At 39.3% G+C, this 24,983-nt stretch overlaps 1 protein-coding gene across 1 annotated transcript in view; it reads left to right on the top strand.

Moving 5' to 3' along the window:
• faf1 (Fas (TNFRSF6) associated factor 1) overlaps positions 1 to 24,983 on the top strand; it is an 86,600-nt gene that overhangs the window by 40,158 nt on the left and 21,459 nt on the right. The window contains exons 9-15 of the mRNA XM_017693542.2: positions 7,139 to 7,234; positions 9,632 to 9,755; positions 9,874 to 9,937; positions 12,507 to 12,588; positions 18,295 to 18,449; positions 22,455 to 22,591; positions 22,745 to 22,833. Coding sequence (XP_017549031.1) covers positions 7,139 to 7,234; positions 9,632 to 9,755; positions 9,874 to 9,937; positions 12,507 to 12,588; positions 18,295 to 18,449; positions 22,455 to 22,591; positions 22,745 to 22,833 — 747 coding nt within the window. The remainder of the gene's footprint in view (positions 1 to 7,138; positions 7,235 to 9,631; positions 9,756 to 9,873; positions 9,938 to 12,506; positions 12,589 to 18,294; positions 18,450 to 22,454; positions 22,592 to 22,744; positions 22,834 to 24,983) is intronic.

Genomic DNA, 24,983 nt, shown 5'->3' with positions numbered 1-24,983 from the left:
TCTTTAGGCCATGCTAAACCATTAATGCCTGTTCTTGTTGGAGAGTGGCTATGTGTGACTGGCTCGTGCTTGGCCACATAGCTGGCTCACCTTGCCCAAGCTCTGTAAGAAGAGATATTAAAAACATTGGCCTCTAATAATGGCCCAGGCACTTATTGAAATAGCTGGCCATGCATTGGAGTGAAAAGCCCCTGTATGACAGACAGGCTGTTTCTATGCATATCTCATTAACCCCGTCTCATCTCCCAGGATTTGTACCAATACGCAGGACAGACAGGGCTTAGAAATACAATTACTAGGAGCCTGAATCAATGGCTGGTGGACCTTGCCTTCATTACCCCCTATTCTTACTCACGCTGTCTCTCTACTTTTATTCCCTCTCATATGGCAGATAAATGGAAAAACTTATCAGTAGTCAGTTTACATTTCAGTAGTCAGTTTGCTTTTGGTTATGACAACTAGTGTTGGGGGGGCGTTCTTATATGTTTATTCATTTATTCATTCCAGCCTGATAAAGTCAGCTGAGACTAGTCTATACACAAAACATTCAATACCTGTTAATCTTCTCAAAACATTTACACACTAGATGAAGTAGGTGTTCTGAAAAGAAAAATAATTCTTGAAAAATCAGTTTTTGAGTATATTTTGCTTATCATTTTCAAAATCTACCTAATACAGTGAAACATTGCTTCAGCAATCAAGTGCATCAGTATATTTCTTTAATTCATAAAGCTTGCCTTACCCATTTGAAATATTTCTAATATAATGGCAGATCCTTAGTTTCAGATGTGTGACGCTGGAATAACTATATAGTCTTGCATGTTTTGGGAGTGCCCTGTCGTCATTAGCCTCTGATCTAATGTTGCAACTGTGAGGGTTGTCCCTCCAGTTTCATCATGTCGAGTGATGACTCATCACTGTAGCTGTCTCATGCAGCTGTTTTTATACTCCTAATACTACCATTATTGAACACACAGACTGTGACAGTCTATTGGTTCTTGCTGTTGTGTCCTCCCCTGTTTTATAGACAGTAATGTCTAATGCAGTCTTTGCATTTTTCATAACGTGTTCATAAAACCTTTGCAGAACTCCCCCTACATTGACCATTTTTAGGACTTAATCAGTGGCACAGAAATTTGACCTACTTGTTGTAAATCCGATTTGCTCTGTGTTTAGTTAAATGTGTATATTTGAGGGTTAATGCATGGTCAAACCAGAGCACACTTTAAATTGTGGATATCCTATGCCTCTTAAATTTGTTCGCTTGCACACTCTTAACTAAGTGCATTTGCTGCATAATTTTAGCATATAGAGCAGGATTCCCAAACGCAAGTTACCTGTGAGCCAGTAACCAGGTGCTTTTTCTCAAGGAGGGGCTGTTTGGTGGAAAAAAAATGCAAGAAAAGGTGTCCCACGTTTGAAGTGTGAATTTTAGCCACATAACACACTAATTTATGTGCATCTTAGTCTACTAATAGTTGTATTACTGTTGCAATAATAATAATAATTCTTGTTGTTTATAAATGCAACTAATAAATATTTTTCGAATATAATAAATGTTTAGTCAATTAATTTAGTTAACATAATGCTAATACAATAGCTCCAGCTCAATGTAAATGAATGTTTGAAGTGAGGAATTGGCTAGTAGAGCAGCTAATTCTGTGTTGTCAGTGAATTTGTTAGATAACTTTGTTTATTTCTTTATTCTGACATGCTATTTCCACCATTATATCATGAATGAATCCACAAAGGCAGATTTAAGTAACTATCAGTCTAAATAAGAATATTAGCTAAGGTAGTTATAATTAAAGTACAACCCTGGCCCTTCAGTATGCCCCATTCATGCTGCATTGGGTTTTCGTTTAAATTGTTTTTCTTGTATGCAGTACTTTATTTCTACCTTTTGCGCCTTTCTTTTGAAATAAGTCTTTTAGAAGTGACTGTCATTAATGTTGCACATTGATTTTCAGACTTTGGGACACATTTGCTTCAAAACACTGGAATCTAACTCAATTTCAAGTTTCATTTTAAAAATATATTTTTTGAAAAACAAATACAAAAAAATGAAAGTGCTAAGTAAGTTGAAACCTAGGGGTTGGACCTCCTCCCAGAAGAAAGTGCCCTATAAATGATGATTGTATATATAATTAGCCTAATATTTAGTCTCAGCAAAATGATGACAGATTTAAGGATATTTTGTTAATTTGTCTCAGATGTGGCTTACAGGCCAAAGGTTGGAGACACATGATATAAAGTAGGAACATAGAGAAAGCACAATCACGTGACAAATCGTTTAGAGCAATAGTTGGAAGTGTGTGGGCTGATCACATGTAAAAGTTTTAAGTGTTTTTTTTTCCCCTCTAAAGTTCTAAAAATGTGATCCAGGACCTCCCTCTCCTCTTGCACTCTCTCTCTCTCACTCAAAGTCTGACGCATGCACACACACCTCGTCCCTCTCCTCGTAGCTGATCACTTCTGACCGACAGCCTTATGAAACACCTGTGGGAATGATTGACAGCCTCTGAAACGTCCTTATTAGAGTCCTTTCCCCCATAATTGCTGACATTTATCCAGTGTTTCATGATGTTTGCTAATGTATTACTGCGGCTGCTCTCTGAGGGGCTGCGTGCCCTGTGCCTCTTATGGGCTCTTCACCTCATGGACTCGAAGAGGAGGCTTATTGGGCCTGTTGGTTGCCGTAGCAACAGGGCTCAGCGCTAAGCTGCCAGAGCCCTTGGTGAGATTGCTGTCTGCGGGGAGATACACACACCTCCTCACTCTACCAAACCACCGACCTGCTGCTTCTGGTTCTCGCCCCTGCAGCCTGACTTTAAGCATGCTTTACATGTCCTGACCAATGTGTTGATGCTTCAGGGCAGGCTTCAAGCTTGAGTTTACAGGGCTGCAGCAGCTGCTTTTCTTTTCAGCCGTTATTAGCTCAAGAGTTCTAGCAGTTTGCACGTAGATTGCCAGATTTGTATTGATAACAGTTTCAGAGCTAGATAACTTGCCTATTTGGCATTTGTGCTTGAATGGAGGGCTCAGAATTTAAATTGTGTACTGTGTCTGGGTGAAATGTCATTCATCAAGAAATGAGAACAAGTGAACTATAAGAAAAAATAATGCCACTTTGGAGGAAAAAAAAGACCCCATTAATGACTCAGTGTAGGTTGACTACCCTCCAGCTAAATCAAAGACTGACACTCCAGCAACCTGAAAGGCTCCAACAGGTGTTTAGGGTGGGGCTTTGTCCGTTCTCTTTCTTCTTTCATTTCTCTGTCAGGGTTTTTTTTTTTAAATATATAAAAGAGCACAGACATGAGGTGTTGGTAGAGCTCAGGAATAGACACTGCAGCTGTCTGCAGCAATTATCTCACCCTCACTGGCAAAGAGAAGAATGGAAAAGTAAAAAAAAAAAAAGTTAAAGAATTAGGTAGTGTGCAAGGTTTGTTTAGAGAGAGAGAGAGAGAGAGAGAGAGAGATCTTCTTCTGTATGTCTCCCCCATGCAAGGGCCTTTGATGCAAGTGGTAATTAAGAGAATCCCAAAGGAGGAGAGTTGGTTCATTGTGCGCTGCTGGAGTGGGGGTGTTGGAAGTGGTTTTAGGGGGTGGGGGGTGGGGTGTTGACCTCTCCCCTGTAGCCTGCGGCTCTTAAGCACACAACTAACCAGCATTGCTTGTCTCACAGCATCGCAAGAGGAAGAAAGGGGCACTAGCTGTGGAACAGGGCTCTGCTTCATATGTTCAGTCTCCACTATCCTCAGCGTCTTCTGCCCCTTCTCTAAATCCCTATTGTATGGTGAAGTGATGAAACTTGATTTAAACTCTTATGAGGGCACGAGGGAAATCCTGCTATTGAGAAGGCTGAGCCAGTATTCTCGTGTTTGATTACTCAGAGAAGAGAGGGATGATCGAGCCAGGCTTCCTTTTGCAGTTCTGCAGAGCTCTTGCTTAAAGGAATGGATTACATAAATTCACACAATTTTCCTCTTCCCTTAGATGTAGCTTGCCAAATGTAGCATCTTAGTTTTGCATAGGAGGCTAATGCTGCTAACCAATACTTCAAGTCAGTAGACACCAAATATAGATGCCCAATCCATAAATACATGATCAGAACTGTTTTCACAGTGCTCAAACTGCAGGTCTTTATTAAGTTTACACAGACTTGTTGATACTGTTTAAAACACAGGATGATGTATATGGACTTGAACCTCTAAAAATGAACAGAACCTCACTGTGTATCTAAATGCAGTGGTCAGCCTTTTTAGACAAGTCAAATATTATAGATAAAAGGATGCATCAAATACAGCATCAAAAACCATATAAGCAAGTAAATTTGAAGTAACTTAACAGCTTGGCATTGTTTGAGGCAAGTGTGCCATTTGTATGCACACAGTTTGTAAAATGCTAACCTAGTGGCTATAGGCTTCTGTTGCTTGCTAGCTACATTAGCCTCAAAGCTCCAGTGCAAAACTCAAGAAGCAAATGTCAGATGCCAAACATATCTCAAATTGATCACATTTGTGGTTTGAAAATTACAGAATTAATTAATTCATTTAGTTATTTAAAACAGAGCCATGTTTTACTGGCCATAGTCTGTGGTCTCAGATTCCTGTCAAGGATCTCCTTATCAGTATCCAGTCTTGCCTCGTCTCCCAAATAGCTGCTGGGTGAATTTCTTACATGAACACACTGTTCCAAAGGTGGTTTGAGCTTTGCACAAACTTTACAAGCTTTGCCTTACTGAAAGTGTACAGAGGCCTGAAGTTATTCAATGATACACTGGGCTGCCCTCTCAGTGACACCCCTGAAGAAAAGATCTCTGGTATTTGGACAATAAAGCAATCCACCTAAGTGTTTTCTCCCCAGGTGTTCCAGTGCACTTTAACCACTCAGACCATTGCACGTTCCAGGACCTCTCAGTAAAGTAAACTTGTTTTAGTTGGTCCTGAATGACAAGAAACACTATCTGTCATCTCTCTCTGAGTGGGCTGGGGGACCTATTCAGGTCTCATGTGATGTTGCTTTTCTTTTAGTGCTTTGGCTGTGCTGTCCCCAGTGCATCGTTGTTTATGGGGCTTTCTTCAATTCTGCATTTTTTATGGCAACAGTTGTCCTTGAATGTTTTATTCTTTGTATTGATTGCATTGAGTTTCTGGGTCATTTTGGTTTATTTTGATCAAATGTCTATATTGGACTCATTTAGCTTTCTTTTGATTAAATGTGTCCTTCCTGATAGTGGCTCATTTTAAAAGCATCTTTAGCAGTATGCCAGCTATATATGGATTGGTTATACTTTTTGCTTAGTACATATGCAGATGAATAAATAAAATTATTCAGATCCAGTAGTCTTTCGATCTGTAAAACTCAATTGCTGCTGCTGCTATAATTACCTCGTGATTCAACAGTACCCAGCTGGTTGAAGCACTTTACAATAGCGCAGATTACGATCCCATGCTGTGTGTTGTCCGGCTTTTTCATTCTCATTTACACCAACAGATCTGATCTTGCCCTATGGCAATCAGTCAGCCTGAAAACCAGCTTTTATGTAGTCAAACCTCTGAACACTAATTAGAGAACAGTTTTACCTTTTTGGATATGTGAATGGTGTAGGTCTCCATTATGAGCAAGTAATTGAAAGACAACCTAACGGCAGAGTGAGCTACATCCTAACGACTCCAGGTGTAGAGCTGAGCTTAGCATCAGTGTAATTAAGCCTGTTCCGTAGTTACGAAGCACATTCAGATAAGTGTTGAGAAAGCTGATGCGAGCCCAGAAATCAGGCACACTAAGGTCGATGGCAGGTGAGTGCTGGGTACAGACGATAAATGACAGGTAAGTGTTGATAAAGCTGATGTGAGCAGAAAGAATGGAGTGTTCTGTTCCGTGGAGGTGTGAGAGGAAGGCAGGGCTTAATGAGTCCCTGTAGTGCGCAGGCCTGCTGACATTTCCACTGCAGATGGGGAATTAATGAGACATCTAGGCCTGCACCCCACCCTACCATCTTCTACAGGCCTGCAGGCACACTAGCTGATAGAGATTATGCTCTTTAGCGCTTTAAATCAGCAGAGATATCATTTTAGTTTAGCTCCATCATAGGGGAGACTGATTATGGAAATGTTTCTAATGGGCATGAGGGTTTGGTGTACAAAACAAATTTCAAAATTAAGGATGTCAACAGCTTGTCTTCTTTATTAACTGTGGATGCATTGATATAACAACTGTGGGCTTATGCCAGTATTCAGTGTTTTGCATGTGGATGTCTGCCCATGCTGATGCATAAACTTACGAACGTAGTGTTTATCTGTATATCATTACTAATGTAATGACTAATATACAGACATTTTAGCACAGTAGCTTAGCTTTACATAAGCTTTCTGCTCTTCTAGACTAAATATCAGTTTGAATTATTAGCCAAATCCAAGCATCTGTCTGATGCTAAGATTTAATTTTTTAAGCAAATATTTGCCAATAATTATGTAATTCTGATATTATCTTGCATACCTATTATAACTCTTATAGAAACTTCAACTAATGCCACTGGCAATCAACTACAGGAGATCTTATGGGGAAAAAGTGTCAGTCATATGCTGTTAACTGATGAAATTTAAAAAAAAACTGGTGTGGTGTTGGGGAATGCACTTGCTCAGATGTGAATAAATGTATAGTGTCAATTTATTGAACTATATAGGTTGTGTGTGTGTGTGTGTGTGTGTGTGTGTGTGTGTGTGTGTGTGTGTGTGTGTGTGTGTATTTGTCTTTGTTGTAGTAGTAGTGGCATGATCCAAAGCAAATTTCCTTTTTGGTGCCTAACGTTAATCTATTTACATGCCACACTCTTATAATGACATAACTAGCATATTGTTTCCATAGAAGTTGCCAAATAATTAATGGTGGTTGCAATGCAATAAGTCTAAAGATAAATAACTGAATAACATGCCTACAATTGAAGAGATTTGAATACTGTTGTGTTGGTTGGATGACCTAAGCTGTTGACAGTTGACAAGTTTCCTATCATCCAGCTTATTAATTACTCAGCCCAGTCTTTTCAGCCTCTAAAGGTTTGCACCTGTGATTGCTTATGCATGTGTCTTAGTGTTGCTGTTTAGCTAAAAATTGTCATGATGTTTGTGTGTAGATGACACTGGCCTCCTCTGGGATTAGCTTCCCATGCCATCATCTGAGTGTATGCAGGAGATCTTCCCCAGCTACTGCTCTGGAGCCAACTGAAGAGGTACAGTGCAGTAATGTTCAGCAACAAGTCTTATGCTCATTCATGTACTCATTTTAAGCAACTATTCTGTGGGTTTTTGGTTTAGCTTATAGGTGGAAACATTGTAGGACAGTAACATTTTAAAGCAGGGTTATCTCCTGTGAACTATTGCCAGGCCTGTTTACATGAATTTTAATCATTTGTTTCACAAAATTTGGTTTATTTGAATATTGAGTATTACATCTAAAGTACCTTTGGAGTATTATTAGTATTATTGTACATAAAATAAAAAAATGTTAATATATTTATTCCAAATGTTTGAATGGAACTATAGATGGATGAATCGATTCAGATAGATAGGTAGATAAATAGTTCACTTGACTAAAAGTGATGTAAATAAATAATGACTGTATGTAATTTTTATTTTTATTTTTCAGTTTGTATTTTTTTCTCTCTCCAATAGTGATTGGTGTCTAGTTTGTAGTATTTAAATCCATGTTGCATACGTTATTTTTGTATATAAAATTAACTTTGTTAATATTCCAGTTTATTTCAGACTAATGGATGGATGGAGTACAACCAGTTCATTAACTGTTTTCATTTTAAATGGAAATAAACAGGTTCGGTCTCTGTTTATGTATAGTAACACAGAAATAATTGCACTTATAATTATTATCTGAATGTAAGACACATTGTTCAGTAGATAGGGGTCGAACATATGTACTAAAGCTGTCTTTGTTCAGTACAATGTCTGCATTGTTGTAGTAACAGATCTTGAGGCTGACCTGTCTTAAAAACCTGAAGAAACTTATCCAATACGATTGTGTAGCATATGCTACTGTTTCGCTGGGAAACATTAAAGACGCCGATGCAGAATTGTAAATATATAAGCCCAATCTGGTCGACGGCAAATAAATTACAGTGCAATACATTTTTCAATGAAATCTCAATTAAGGTTTTTTTTTGTAAATGTATCCCACACCCAGGGCTGCATCAGTTTTCTGGGACAATTAATTGGCATACCTGTGGAATGTACGTCTCTTTGAACATAGAGATGCAATATATAGTCATCTTTTAGTGTGAAAATTCTCCTCAGGTTCCTAAAAAAAAAATAAGACGGTGTCCAATAATTTCAGCAAGTCTTAGTTTACAGAAGGGTTTTGCAATAATGTGAATGAATGTGTTCTGACATTGTTATTGGATAAGAAGACATTTCAAGTGTGAAATTGCTGATATGTTCAGCAAGCACTTCCAGCAGATCCTGCTCACTCAAATTACTGCCCTTTTAATATTTCAAATATTAGCTGTTGTCTTCACCGCATCTTTTTGGGATTAATATGTCAGCCAGAAAAATCAGACAGTAAGAAAAGTTTGAGGTGTCGCCCAAACCAGCTGTGCTGTTCTGGCACGTTCAGGAGTTTTTGTGTTTATTACCAGATGTGCACTCTAGCAAAAAAATGATTATTAGATATCCTAAATTAATCAGTGACAAGGGGCCTCTGGTAATCTTTTGTAGGCTTGTACACTTGCCTATTTTTAGTACAGGATGGACGTCACAGTCCACAGTTGGAACATGAGTGTGTTTACTGCATGTATGGGCAATGTAGCACACTGTGTCGTCACAGTTAAGTTGTTCTGTGTTCGCACTATGAATCCCATGAGGTTCTGACACTTGTGGATATTTTTTCCCTTCTGCAAGATTCTAATGTAGGGTGGGCAGTGGATGATTTTGTTTTTAAGACTGTGCGGTAGACTTTGGCATGTGATAAAATTATATTCTAATAATACTTATTTAATCGGCTAGTATGCATTTATTTGCTCCATAAAATACTGATGTCAGAATAAATATTCATCATATTAAAACAGCAATTTTTATCACTGGGTTCCCTTGACCATTTCTAAACCTTTCTTTGTTGCTGCCCAGTATTAACTGGAGTAATCATCCAATATATATTTTACCTGATCAGTGCTTTATTAAATTAAGTCAGGTGGGCTGTTGTTGGATTAAAACAAGTGATGACTGTAGACATCATGGAGAAATCCTGAACCAGGCAGTTGTGATGCAGCTCATAACATATCAACTGCTTTTCTGAAAACAAGAAATTCATGTTATTTTTGCTCTGTGCTTATACATTACAAAGTACATTACAAAATACATTAAAAAGTCATGTATAGTGTTTTACAAATATACTGCTGAGAAATTATTTTAAACAATTTGCTTAAGTACCTAAGCCTTTGCAACAACACATTATTAACTCATCACTATATTAACTCTTGACTGCTGGAATACAAGTGAAGTGGTTTAGATACAAGTAGATACAAGCAGAGTTATTAAAAACTCCTGGAAATACATCTGGGGGTTACAAATAAAAACAAATTATCAGTTGGCAATAAAAATAAATTATGTGTTTGTGGCAGTGCACAGATGTCCACATGGTCAGTGACAGTGAAGGTGATGACTTTGAGGATGCATCTGAATTTGGAGTCGATGAGTCTGAAATCTTTGGCATGGGGAGCTCGAGTTGTCGAAAATCACCAATGAGTAAGATATGATTAAGTTTTTCTTTTTAGTTAACAGTGATATTGGGTGATCTAGCATAAGAGAGTTTGCTGTTGTCTTTGTCTTTTTTTTTTCTTTTTTTTTTTCTTTTCTTCATCAGTGCCAGAGAACAGTGAAAATGAGGGTGATGCCTTACTGCACTTTACTGCCGAGTTCTCATCAAGGTGAGTCTGCAGGAGAACTCAACATTGTTTTATTAATAGTTGTTTGGTATGGTTTGGGTACAGAATGCATGCTTTCATTTCAAAGTTGTTACACTGTAACTCTGATCTGAGTTAACTGAATGTTGCTTCTGATACCACTTCTGGTACAGTACTGGGCAAAAGTCAGTTAAAGTACAAGTAATTAAGAACATTAAGTACAAGTAATTTATTTTTCAGTGCCTCTGATATTAAGGGAAAGATACATTTATGTTTAACATAAAAATGCACAGAGGCTAACAATCGAGTATTTAATTTGTCTACTCTTTACTTTTTTTGCATAATACTGACAGTTTACACTATATTGCCAAAAGTATTCTCTCTTCTGCCTTCACAAGCATGTGAACTTGAGTGACATGCCATTCTGAAGCCATAGGGTTTAATATGTTATCTGGCCACCCTTTGCAGCTATAACAGCTTCAACTCTTCTGGGAAGGCTTTCCACAAGGTTTAGGAGTGTGTTTATGGGAATTTTTAACCATTCTTCCAGCAACTCATTTGTGGGGTCAGACACTGATGTTGGATGAGAAGGCCTGGCTCACAGTCTCCACTCTAATTCATCCCAAAGGTGTTGAGGTCAGTCAAGTTCTTCCACACCAAGCTCGCTCATCCATGTCTTTATGGACCTTCCTTTGCGCACTGATGCGCAGTCATGTTGGAACAGGAAGGGGCCATCCCTAAACTGTTCCCACAAAGTTGGGAGCATGAAATTGTCCAAAATCTCTTGGTCTGCTGAAGCATTAAGAGATCCTATTATCTGGAACTAAGGGGCCGAGCCCAACTCCTGAAAAACAACCCCACACCATAATCCCCCCTCCACCAAACTTTACACTTGGCACAATACAGTCAGACAATTACTGTTCTCCTGGCAACTGCCAAACCCAGACTCGTTCATCGGATTGCCAGACGGAGAAGCTTGATTTGTCACTATAGAGAACACGTCTCCACTGCTCTACAGTCCAGTGGCGGTGCTTTAAGGCTTGGATGCAGCTGCTCGGCCATGGAAACCCATTCTATGAAGCTCTCTATGCACTGTTCTTGAGCTAATCTGAAGGCCACATGAAGTTTGGAGGTCTGTACTGATTGACTACAGAAAGTTGGCGACCTCTGCGCACTATGCACCTGAGTATCCGCTGACCACGTCGTTTTATATGGCCTACCACTTAGTGGCTGAGTTGCTGTAATTCCCAGTCACTTCCACTTTGTTATAATACCATTGACAGTTGACTGGAATATTTAGTAGCGAGGAAATTTCACGACTGGACATGTTGCAGAGGGGTGGCATCCTATCACGGTACCACGCTGGAATTCACTGAGCTCCTGAGAGCGGCTCATTCTTTCACAAATGTTTGTAGAAGCAGTTTGCATGCCTAGGTACTTGGTTTTATACATGTATGGCCATGGAAGTGATTGGAACACCCAAATTCAATGATTTGGTTGGGTGAGTGAATGCTTTTGGCAATATAATATATCTCTTCCATTCCTTGCAGTCAGCTACAGCTGTGTCCTCCCAATAGAAGGTGTTCAGTGAGACATTAACATACATGCAATCAGCTAGGTAATTTATTTATTTATTTTTTTGTAAATTTCATTTCAGAACAATCACTTGTAGAGTTTAAAAATTATTAGAAAACAGAGAAATTGGGAAGTCTTTGATCTTTGAGAGAGAGAGGAGAAAATCGAGCCCTGTACTTGTTTCAGATGAAAGAAAAACAATCCATATTTGTTTCTTTCCATCCTTCCATTGTGAGAAGACCGCTCAATGCCATGGGTCTGATAGGATGTGTAGCTGTCAAGAAGTAGTAACTGAGAAAAGGAAGTAGGCAAAACGAATAAAATTTGCACTAGGACACTTGAATGGGTGAGATGAGGCATGGAAAAATGTTTTATGGACTGTGAGTCTAAAATTGTAAGTGGGATTACTTTGTGAGAGGCAGAAAATGCGACCAACTACTAAAAATATCTCTTCAGATTTCTTTGAAACGTATAGTTGAAAAGCTGAAATAAGGCAAAGTAAATGGGAAAATAAATTGTTGAAGCTTCTGTGTATTTTTTTTATTTATTTATTTTTAATCTGTTAAATTTTCTGCTTTACCTCTGACATTAAAAAATTAACCTGTATCTATTTTTGGCTACTTTTAACAGACATGTTTGACTTCTGCACAATACTGTATTCTGCACTGTATTTTTTTTGTTCTTTTCTGTTATGGTCTAGCTTTTCCCACACTCTCAGTGCAAGAATTCATTGTGAGTGTTTGTGAGGCATTTGCCCCTGAGTGAGCATTCTCAGTGTCTTATACAAAAGTGATTAGTTGCTAGCAGTTTCATTTAAACCGATTTAAGCAATGCAGAGTGGAACTGGCATGAAGCCAAACTCTAAAGTACATTGCCACAGCACTCCAACTTTTTCTTTTATATTTTTTATTTAAATTTTGAATTAATTTTTGTCTGTAATTGAATGCTTTTTGTCATAAAGTGTCTAATCATGTTAGCGTTATATTGCATGAGCACTTACTTTGTGTATGTTTTCCAGATATGGAGATTGCCATCCAGTCTTCTTTATCGGTTCCTTGGAGGCAGCTTCTCAAGAAGCCTTTTATGGCAAAGCCAGAGACGTGAGTACATTTGTCACTACTTAACCATGCAGTCAGGAGATCCAGGAAAAATAAACTTTTCAGTCTGTGCTGAAACTAGCAAAATTTTTTAAATGTCTCATTTTAGCAGTTAACTGATTTGGAGGTGTTTTACCTGACCATATTTCAAGATGTCACTGTTAGCGAGTTGGTTGTGAGTAAGCTTGCACTTAAGCTGAAAAATTGTAACTCACTGATGTCGTAGAAGCTACTGAATCTGCAGCAGTGCTGCTAGTTTTTCGTCTTTCTCTCTGTGCCGCTGCAAGCAGAAAATGAATGCAGGGAGGAGAGCTAATACTGTGGCATGAAAAATGCCTGTCAAGTGATGATAATGATTTGTAAGGTTTGTCAAAAAGAGACAGACTCAAGTTCTGTGTTTCACAAACTTTGGTAAAAAATCAAAAGCGAGCTGTGCCTAAACTTGTAGTCTTTTTAAATCCTTGTGCTTCGCGTTAACCTTCCAAGGTATATAAACATCTCTGACAGTTTGATTGACAGTGACTCCCTCTCGTCAGTATAATTCCCCATTAAAACTTGCCTGTTTCCCTTTTGAACAGCTGAAGCTTTATTTATAGCGGCTCAGCGCTGCTTCTCCCGCCGCGGCCTCTGAAGGAGGCTTGTATCAACTGACAGCTTGTGTGGATTACAGTTTTATTAGACAGGGAGGAAGCAGCAAGATGTTAGGGGGGTTTCGGAGCACGAGGCGGAGGCTTGACTGGCGCTTCGCCCATTACCAGCTGATCTCCTTTCCTCATTCAAGCATGCTCAATATGGACGCCGCTCTCTGTGAAGAAACTGTACACAGTGTCACTGAAAATAAACCCAGCAGGAAAAATGGTGCACTGACCCCTCCATATCTCTGTCTTCTGTTCTCTCTCCTCACTTTACGCTTCTCCCTTTTTACCTTAAGTGAGCTGCATAAAATCACTGCAAGATCATTTTTAGTCAAAAGTGAACATGTGTAGGACAGTACATAGGAAATTATTAAAAACATATTTTAGGAAAGGCATAAAAAACTTCTACTGATAGGAATGTCTGTTTAAATTGACATCCTGTCAGTTATTTTATAGGATCCTTCCCATTGCCACTTTATTTTGCCCCCTTGTTTGACAGAAATCGGTACATGACCTGGGCCACTAGCTTCTCGTAATGTAAGCAGGATAAAACTTGCTGTGCTGCCCAAAAAAGACTAGAACCATGCCTAAATGACAATCAACATTGGCAATGCTTTTCCAAGACGGAGAGATTTATTACATGCATCATCGAATTAGTAGTGGACATGTAAATGTGAAATGTATTAGGAGTTCAACATTTTGACTGACTGACTTACAAATTGGATTACAGTAAAGTATTTGGAGAGTACTTATAGCATGATTAGACAAATATTCTCTCTGAAAAAGTGGAATGTAAAGGTAGGTCATCAATACTTTGCTTGGGGGAGAGTAGTGTTATAGCCCCCTCTCTTGAAGCTTCTATCTTTTAACTAGGTTTTTGAAAGCAAACACAACTCTCCTAAGATAAAGTAGCTGATTGCTTAATTAATTGTGGTATTGTTACCAACTTGAAAAGTGATTGTTTTAGCTAAGAAAAAGGACCACAGTCAGTGTGCCCTATTGAAACATAGTCTATATGAACTCTCTAAATAATGAAGTCTTAATAAATGCCCCTTCAACACTAGAAAAGGAAGTCATGAAAAATGATAGCAGTGTTAATGTTAGCAAACTAAAATTAAACTTGTGCACTGTTAATTCTAGGGTTGTGCTCAGTGTTGGACAGAACTGGAGGGCAGATCTAAATAGTTAGTTGTGGTGTTACTAGAGGGTGAATAGCTTATATCTTGACCAGTGCACCTTTAAGTTTCCTCACTTAAGGTTTTGACAGTTGCAAGGAACGTGCTGCTTTGAAACATTTAAATGGTGCCCTGAGAATTAAGATATTTAATGCAATTAACAGCCCTTAGTGTAGGCAATTTCATCCCTTAGGTATTCATGTTAAGATACATTTTGGTACACATAAAATATTTATTTATTTACTTATTTGTTTTTTTGTTTGTTTTTGTTTTTTTCTTTTTCATGCAATTGGTATCAGGTCTGTTGTTTCGATATAAACGAGAGGTTTTGTCTTGCTTAGCTTCTCCACCAAAAGTCACTCTTTTCATTCCTAAATGTTTCTTCTCTCTCATTCTTCTCTCATCTCTCCCTTTCTCCCAACAAGTAATATCTTTCACCCCAGCCTCCCCACTCCACACAGAACTGTTCAAAGTCTTGGTTTATGTTGTCTCCTCCGATTGCTCATTAAACGGATATTATGTGAATGTGTGTGTCCTTGCCCTGCTCTCAAAGGCCTGTGAGGCTAATCACCTAAGTAAAACACTACATTTGATGAAGTGTTTCTGGAGAGGCAGAGATGCTCCCAATCCGCCCTTAATGAAAACGCTGAGGACCCTTGAGCTCAGCCGTGGGGATCAGTGGTAAGACTCTGCTGTCAGGCCACCCATCAGCAACCAGGCCTCTGCCCAAATCCCCTTAACGTCCAGCTAATCACAGTAACCCCACTCTCACACACAGACATGCATCAAAATTCATTGCTCCTCCAGCGCATCCGTTATGCATGAGATGGTTCCACCACAGTGGAGCGATATTGACACATGAAGAAAAAGAGAGATTCCTCCAGAATGTTTTTTCTCACTCTTTCCTACTCAATATGTGACTGTGAGTGGCATGAATGATCATGGAGTTCACTGTTTTTTGTCTCTTTAATTTGCTTGGAATTGGTTAAAAGACAATTATTTGTCATCGTTATTGATATGTTTGTAAGTTTTCACTGTTTTGAACCCTTTGTATTTCTGCAAAGTTACTTTGCCTTCATACTGCTCTATCACCTATTTAAACTTTAGAGACATTATCTGATTAGGCCTGTTTTTGTCCAGCAGCTCCTTGTGCCATCTGTTAAAGCAATTGATCAGAACGCGTGTACTCCCAGGCCGGGGGTCATGAGAGAGCAGTAATATGAACTCTTCATTTCCCATTGTTTGCTTTTCTACAGGCTGCAGAGGCCGATCACTTTCACTTGCTCTCTCTCTCTGTCTTTCTGCTCCATGTTGACTGTAATTTAGAAACGTCCTACAGTTCAAACATCTATTCAGTGTGCAATGCAGAGACAGATGCCTATCAAAGGAAACATATGGATTTCTATCGGTCTATGTATGAGAAAACAAGTCCTACTTTTATTGGTTATTTGACATTTATCTTCATTGTATTATTCCTCGTCATGTGATAATATTATGCTTAGAGTCTGGTTTGCGCTAAACTCTCACACTAGTGTTGATAAAAACAAGCACAAACATCATCCCCTCTTGCTTTTTGGTGTCAATTCACTGATTTCTTTGTAATTTTCCAGTTTCATGATTGGATGTTCAGTACTGTGCAAAAGTCAGAGACCACCACCACACCTTCATAGTTAGTTGAATTTTCTATTTCTCACAATCCCAAACACATTCAGTGATGTTGAGATCTGGACTCTGAGGTGGTCAGTCCATTGTTCTGAGAACACCAGCAGCTTCTTTGTATAAAGTTTTCCTCTATTTTGTCAAGAACAGCTTCCTGAGAGCTACACATATAGTGTCCTCATAGTGGAGGTATGTACAGAAAACCTGTAGATTTTTTTTGTTGTTGTTGTTCTGTAGCAAGAGTGGAGTGTAAAAATTGTGAATAAATAACTCCAGGTTTGGAAACTCCTCCTGCTCTCCTTCCTCACTTATTTTCTCTTTATGCCATGACTTTACCCTTCCTTATGCAGATGGGTTATTTTATACCTTATCTTTTCAGAAATATCTCCTGAAATTGAAAAACTTGTACTAAGAGGCCGGTGGTCTCTGTCTTTTGCACAGTGCAGTACCGGATTTAATTAGAAACAGAATGTATAAACACTTTCAGTTTTCTTGCTTTAAAAATCAACTGCCAGTGTGTGTGTCTGGACTCTATTATGCCAGAATTCATGCTCATGTTGCAGATAATGATGAGCTGTGTTTGTGGTGCGAAGCGGCCTGCAGTGAGTTTTTGTCTTGGACTTTAATCCGTGGAGCAGCCTAATCACTGCTGGCAGTTTTGCAGCGGCCCACCGTTAAGGAGCCTGAGAAGTGAACGTTATCAGACAGTGGCTGTGTGAAAACCTGCGCCTTCTTGCTCACAGGACGGATCAGCTTTCTTCCTTCTTTTCCTCTCCTCCCTTTCCCCTTCCCTCTTTCCCTCTCTTTTTTTTTTTTTTTCTTCAAATCCCTCTTGACCTGCTCCGTCCTGAGCAGGTGGGGAGAAGCCAGAATCTGGAGGAGACCTTTTGGGTCAGTTTCTAGCCCTGAACAGACCCAGTAATTTGGACTGAGCCCTGATTTCTGCAGGCTAAGAAAAGCTCCACAAAAGATGAGCTTGGAGAGCATGGGACAACAATGTGATGAAAGTGGCAAGGAGGGGCCCATCCTAATAGAGGGGCGTGAAACGAAGGGAACTGGCTAAAGACTGTTATTAGTGAGAATACCTTCTCTAGCTCCTCTCAGGAAATATTAGAAGCTTCAATAGGTCAAAACTCCTTCACAGCTCGAGATGAATACATTCTCTCACACTCTGTACCTACTTCTTTGTGGCTTTGGAGAAAAATGTTATAGCGGACAGTCTGCAAATGTGAAAGAGGAGTCAAAGCATGTGTATGTGTGTGTCATGTCACACTCTGCTTTTCTTTTTCATTCTTTTTTCTTGTGCAAAAACTTTCCCTCCATCCATGCTGCATTTGCTTGTCTGCCCAGCATGAGTGTTTAATCTTTTCAGGGTTTTGAATTGGAGAAGTGAAAGAGGCCCGAGTTCTCTCCCGCTAGGAGCCATGATGCTTATTCTAAAGCTCTAATCGCTGTGCAAACACAGCAGCACTCCTCTAGCCCTTGCTCCGTACACATCACTGTATAGCCCAAACTTTCTCTCTTCTCTTCACACTCTCCCCTCACTCTCCATCGTCTCTTGGCCAGGCTGCTTTCTGCACTGTGCTTCTCTGAAATCCCTCTGCAGTGCTTGAGAGAAAACGTCAGGGGGTCAGCAAGAGAAAACCGGCCCTAGAGTTGTTTTGTAATTTGGCGGGTTTTATTTCCCTGCCTCATCCAGGGAAACCTTTCATGTTTGTGGCGGTGTTTGTTTTTTAATTAGTTGTTCCATCTAGTGAACAACTAGCCGCTCTCGCTTGACGGTGTAAACATCTGCGGAACCCGATGTCCGTCAATATTATGCGCACCGCTCTTCGCTAACCTGCGCCTCAGAGGAAGGGCATTGGCATTTGATGCAAAACAAATAAAGTGATTTGTTCGCTTTTTGTTTTGTCACTGGCCGCCTCAAAGAAAGTTTTATTTACCCCGCGTTGATTTGATTTGGTTTGAGTATTAGCTTGGCTCTGGATTTGGCCTCTGCAGGTGCTGAAGGTTCTGTGCATGGATGCTGCTGCGGCATGTTCAGAGTAATGCTGTTTAAACCCCACAATAAGAGAGGAGCACAGAGCCAGGCTTAGAAAAAGCGCTGTCTTCATAGACCCATTGAGATGTTGGATGTCGTAGTTTGGATCTTATTGAAATTACACTCCGTCGTCTTGTCGGTCTGCTGTAAATGGGAGATAATGAATTTTTGCTGTCCTTTTTTCCCTTCTTTTCCTCAGAGAAAGTTGCTGGCCATCTACCTCCATAATGACGATAGTGTTCTGAGCAACGTCTTCTGCTCCCAGATGATGTGTGCAGAGTCCATAGTCTCATATCTCAGCCAGAACTTCATCACATGGGCCTGGGACGTCACTAAAGAAGCTAACAAAGCCAGGTAAAACACGCACAAACGCACATCCTTGCGCTCTGAAAGAGAGGCGCTGACCCACTCAAAAATGTGGAGATCGGAAGCATTTTCACACCCAAAATGGATGATCTCTTAATGAGAGATTCCACCCCTCCCCCACTCTCTCTTCTCGCTCCCTGCTTATGGGGTCCTTTGACAAAAGCAGTTGTTTGCTCTCTGAGGCCCCAACAGGGCAATCTGCACTAATCTGCCCCAATAAAGGGTCAGTTAGACTCCTGGTTCCCATTCAGTTCACTGCTGAGAATGTCTTCATTTCAGTAAAGGGTGGAGGAGGGTGACTTGGTGGATTTATTTTTTTTTTATCATCAGTAAATATGGAGGCATTAGCCCACTCTGGAAAAATGTTGGATGTAAATGTAAGGAGGTTACTCTTAGTAAAATTAAATTAGAAATTGCTGCATTGGTCAGTACCATTTTTCTAAAGACTCAAACTAGCAGTGCTAGGTTTTCAATCAAAACTTCTGTTTTTCTGTGTTCTCTACATTGAGTCACACTGTTGTGAAGCAAAGAGTAGGTAGGTGAGAGAAAGTGAAAGAGGTGAAGGGAGGGAAGGCCTGGTCAGGCGGCAGATGGAGTCTTGATTGGACCCAGCAGGCTTTGCTGCAGGGCAGGCCTGGGCTTTTCCTTCCACTACGCTTCACCCCAAAGGCCTCCTCCCAGAGCAGGCCGCTTGCGAAAGGCAGCGAGTGACCCTGCTCCTGCAGGAGCTCCTTCAGTTGGGGCCCTGCCTCCATTCCTCCGGCTCTCCCCTAGTGCTTTTTGCCCCAGCTGGGCCTTTCTACCACAGATTAAAGCCGGACAACATCTGGGGCTATTCACAACACCAACGATGAAACATACTCAGACGTCTGTGTTTTTGAGCACACACACACACACGCGCACACACACACACACACACACACACACACACACACACACACACACACACACATTCTCACGCTCCTGCGCAAAGTCTCCTGACTGATGATTGGCAGCGTACACAGTGGTTGGTGATTTTGTGTGTGAGAGAAAGAGGTAGACTGATTAAGTCTCAGTACTCCTTTTTGTAAGGACGGCTGCTGTGCTACTCTGTCTGTCTCTTTAACACACAGATTAATTATGCATAAATCCAAGTCTACTGAGTTCATGCTGATGTAATTATTACCCTTGAGACCAACAACCCTTATTATTATAAGATCTTAATGAGCTGTTTTTATTTTTGTATCACATTTATTTTTGAACAATTTATTTATTTTGTGTTATTTGAAGAGTATTCCTAATGTAGCAGGTTACTCTGCCTTTACACAACAGCAGGGCCGACCTTTTAAAGGTTCTAATCCATGGCACAGTTCAGACTTGAACCCAGTCAAGTTGTAGCCCACACTTCTGAGACTGTGTTTTTGAATGTTGAAAAAGGAAAATGAAACGGAATGTAACAGATAAATTTGTAAGAAGTCTTAGCTCATTGCAGTGTACAGCCCAGATGTTTGCCTTAATGTACCAGTAAGGGAGAGTGGAGCACAACTCTGCCTAATAATTATATTAATAATACAATGAGTTGAGCAAGATTAACATTTTCTTCTATACCAGTAACCTAAACATCTATGCCAAGCGTAAACTTTTTTTCCGGGACCTGTAAACGATTCGACCGAAAGTGGTAACAGTGCATTACATCTTACTCATTAGATAGGCAAGTTCAGCAGTTATAGCAACTAGTTGTAACAGTCACTAGAAATCTGGTAACTCATGCAAAATACAATTCGTTCACTGTAGTTCTGTTGTTTGAATCAGATATAATCAAAATAAATATGATTAGTGAAAGGAGACTGACCAGTGACAAATATGGCACATGTATTGTTGACCACAAAGTAGAAGAGCAAATGTCACCACAGAGTTTAAGCATGTCTTGTTTACATGGCATCTATAGCATGTTTTTGGTAAATCTCTGCATAAAAACTTTCAAACATTCAAAAAACATTTGAATTAATATGAAAGGGATTTGAATTTCTTTCACAGTTTATTTTGTAATACTTCATTACAATCCCACTGCGTGGAGGTTGTGCTTTAGCCTAGCTAGCTCTCACTGATTAAATTAAAATAGGTGTGAATTCTGTGATTTTTCTCATTCAATAATCACAACAAAACTTGCAATGAAAAAAAGTATTTATATGATAGAACAGGTGAATCTTCAGGGTGAATCTTTTTTTTATATTAATCTTGCTTTTAATATTTATATGATTTTAAAATGGTGTTGTTATGGGGATAATTGAACATCTCAAACCACTTTCTCCTTGAACACTGTTTAGCTATGTATAAAATGTTCATTTTATAGTAAATTGGGTTGTGTCCTCCTTTCCCCATGTAGTATATCCAAAAAACAATTACTCATGTTGTAGTTTCATGTTGACACAATGTTTCAATTGTAATCAGCCAAGAAGTATTTGATGTTTCTCATTTGGCACTGGAACTATAAGGAATTTTTTATTATTATTTTTTATTATATTTTATTTAATTTAGATGAAAATGACACACTGTCACATACACATACTTTTTTTCAGTATACTGTACAGCTGAGGTGAGTAAGAGCTGAGTCAGTCCAGTGATGCTCTGCTGATTCTGACTGGCTTTACAGCATGGCCTGATTTGGGACACTCCCCAAAAGTTATGAGAGGGGGGGCTGACAGTGTGGGAAACATCTCTAAACATTGGAGTGTATGAAATGAATAAGGGATATGAAAGAGAGATATGTGAAATGTCACTCCCATTATCAAGCCGTCCGTGATGAGACGTTTTAAAAGGCCAGGTGTTGCCAGTGTTGAGAAAAGAACTCCCCTCAGGAGCTCTGAAAACTCTTTAACATTCTTGCATGTTACTTCCGCGTCGTTGATGTGACAGTCAACTGCCAGGTTAACCAGTGGATGGGAACTCTGCAAATACTGCAAGTGTATTTGTACACTGACTTGTTTTTAATGGCAGCTGAAGCACTTGAGTATGTGAAAAATGATTCTAGAACAATCTGTCCCATATTTCTTATATGTATCTTTTGTTTTTGTGGGTTACACTAGTGCACAGTAAAATTGCACTAGGTCCACAGTGCTCAGAGGAAATAGTAGAGTAAATATTCTTGTGAAATAAGTTTGGTCTGTTTGTGAAAGTGATTTCAGAGTATTGTGTAGGAGGCTATAGCTGGCTTTTTGTGCTTGCTCTTTCTATCTCAGTGAAGTACTCAATAATTTCATTCAACCCTCAATTTATTCTCATAATAAACTACTCTCCATCTCTCTTTCTTTATCTCTCTCTCTGTCTCTCTCTCTGTCTCTCTCTCTCTCTCTCTCTCTCTCTCTCTCTCTCTCTCTCTCTCTCTCTCTCTCTCTCTCTCTCTCTCTCTCTCTCTCTCTCTCCCCCCCTCTCCCTCCCTCCCTCCCCCTGACCCCTTGCACTCATCTGTTCCATCACCCTATTTTACCTGCCTGTTATTAAGGCTGCACTTATTAAAGGAAGAGGAGAGAATCTAATCTATATTTGCATTCAGTCTATAGCAATTCATTAATATTATGACATTTACTGTGAGCTCTGCAAGCCTGCGTGCTACCCTTTTCCTTCAGTGAAATGTTAATTTAAAGTTCTGTCTTTGTAATGGAATAAGAAATCCTCCCTGGCCTATCAAATTCAGTGAAGCACGAGCAGAATACTAATTCGCACTGGTGGTGTATTTAGAGGGAGAGAAGTGTCACTCAGAAGAAAAGCTGGAGTTTTTTTTTGTTTATTTTTATAAAAACAATACTATGAGTCATCTATTCTCCTCTGAAGAGGTGTGATCACCCCTTTTATTGGCTTTTTGTTTAAATCTGCTTTTCCTTTTACCATTCTGTCTGTTTGAATGTCTACCTATCCAGGGATTTCTATATCTGTTCATCACTCTTACGTCGTGTCTCCTCTTATCCATCAGTACTTTTGGAAGTATATCCATCTTTTTTCTTTCCTCGCCTCCAGACTACTCACTATGTGTACGAGGCACTTTGGAAGCGTCGTTGCACAGACCATACGGACATACAAAACTGACCAGTTCCCATTGCTACTGATCGTCATGGGCAAACGGACATCAAATGAAGTATTAAATGTTATACAAGGTAACCTACACAATGGATCGTTTTGAAATGGTTCTGGTAGATTTGTTATCTCAGAGTCAACATTTTTCCAAGAGTTTTCAAGAAACAAATGCCTAATTCAAGTGCAGTTGTCATGCCTGGTGTCATTTGAATGTATGTATTTGCATCCACAAGGTAACACAACAGTGGATGAGCTGATGATGAGACTGATGGGAGCAATGGAGATCTTCACAGCTCAGCAGCAGGAGGACATCAGAGATGAGGTGAGAGACAGCAGTGAGGATGAGCTTATTGAATTTACTAATTTGCACCTGAATAAAGGAACCTGTATGAGCCTATATGATGTAAATATAGCTTAACTGTGAAGGCAATATAAATAAAGGCCATGATGAAGAATTTTATATAGTCTGGAAAGTAAGAGTACCTAGAATGGCAAATGAAGGCCTGAGAGGCATGTTGTGACAAAGAACAACTGTTTTGTTTGCTTCAGCGTTGACCAAACAGTTAATACAGTGGGAAAGAATACATCCCTTCATAATCATGGGGTGGGAAAGAATACAGCCCAATCCTCACTGTACATGCTTCAGGCCAGTAAGAAAGCACAATTCATTGGCTACTTTGTTATAGTCTGGGGTTCTGTAGCTATCACAAAGTGAACAGGATGCCATTTCTATATGCTTTCACCACATGTGGCCACAGCTTGTTTTAAATCAATGCCCTCTGTGCAAACAGACTCACAAAGATGAGGACTAAAAATGCTAAATATGTGTGGATGCTCTGTCCATTCAGTAAGACTGCGTTAAAAGAGTGTTTGCAGGATCTATTGTATCTGTTTCGTATGACAGAAGGGAAGGCTGTAAAGAGAATTTGACCCTCCCTCTCTAAAGGCTATCACTGCAGTGTCATACAGAGGGAAGCTGTAAGAAAAGTACACAAAGCGCAACGTATAAGCATATAGACTTGTTAACTAGGACCTGAACTGTATATATACGAAACCGGCCAATATTGAGGTTCCACAGATTATTGCTGTTGGCAAAAAACCTGCCAGTAAAGCACTGATGTGATTTGAAGGTGATGGTTTTGTAATATAACGAATATCTCTAATTTGAGGAATGTTGCTCATTTGTTAGACTAGCCTATGATAATTTGGCAATCACCAACTTCTCAGTTCATTACAGCAATACAAGCATTACAGCAATTCTGGTTAAAACCAGAACAACTTAGTATTAGCATGTTATAGCACAAAAAAACTTGATGTGAAAAGAATTTACATTTGTATTGTTGTTTTTTAAAACAGCAAGTTTGACATTTAAAAACCAAGAAATGATCAGTTTTTAACAAAACCATTCTGACAACGATATGATTCAGCAAAGCACTGTTTCCCTAAAACTGGTTATCAGAATTTTTAGCTCCCTAGTATCAAAATCTCTAGGAGTCTGTCCATATAAATTTTTGTATAAATCTGGCCTTTATACTAATGTAGAATCAACTAGCTAACTATTCCTACTGTACAATCCATAATAATAACACTTTAGCTGCATTCATGCGTACATTATGGGATTGTCCAGACGTGTTAATTTTTTGGGATAAGTTGATTTGGAAAATATCTCTTTATTAACTGACTGGATTTCCCAATAAGTCTGTCTCTTTTGTGTGACAAGATTTTTTCCCCCCAAAATCCAGATAAAGTAATGATCATTTTTTATTACAAAATTTAATAAACAAAAATTAATAAACAAAAATAAACTAATACAAAATTGTATGAAAATTAACCTTTTAAATTGTTTTTCCCTCTTTAGAACAGCTTTAGACCTTTTTGGTAGTGTTCTTATGCACAACTTGAACACTTTTACTGAGAATGTTAACAGTAAAACTGCTTGTCCCCAGCTCACCTGCACGCCCACACATACAGGTGTTTTCATTCAGAGATCAGTCCACATAGCAGGCCAGTGAGTGCAGCAGTCTGTGGTTTGGTGGGAAATATTCAGATGGCAAATGCAGGTTAATTGTTCCCTCTGGCTGCCTGGCTGATTTGATTGCTGATGACATCTCTCTGTCTGAGATGGCATTTCTCAGCAGCGCTGTGCTTCGCACGAGAATGTTTTAAGAAAAACATGCAAAAAGCAACAAAAGACATGTCTACTGTGTGCTGCTACTTAGACTGTGAGACTGAAACTAGACTTTGTTTATTAAATGATTAATTATTGCAGTCATTTCTGTTATAACTTCTAGGCCTTTCAAATAAATAGTGAGTAAGTCAAGAAGTTATATTTGTATATTGTATATATGTTTTTTTTTTCCTCCAAACAGCAAGCTAGAAAAACATTGTTTTAAAGAAATGAGCTGTGCCTTTTATGTCAGCGCTGTCAAAATAAAATGTTTAAGTCCGTTTTTATGCATGATTTAAAAAAGG

Source organism: Pygocentrus nattereri, chromosome 28 (genome assembly GCF_015220715.1).
Source record: "Pygocentrus nattereri isolate fPygNat1 chromosome 28, fPygNat1.pri, whole genome shotgun sequence".
Classification (NCBI taxonomy): Eukaryota; Metazoa; Chordata; class Actinopteri; order Characiformes; family Serrasalmidae; genus Pygocentrus; species Pygocentrus nattereri.
This window is presented reverse-complemented; position numbering and strand designations above follow the sequence as displayed.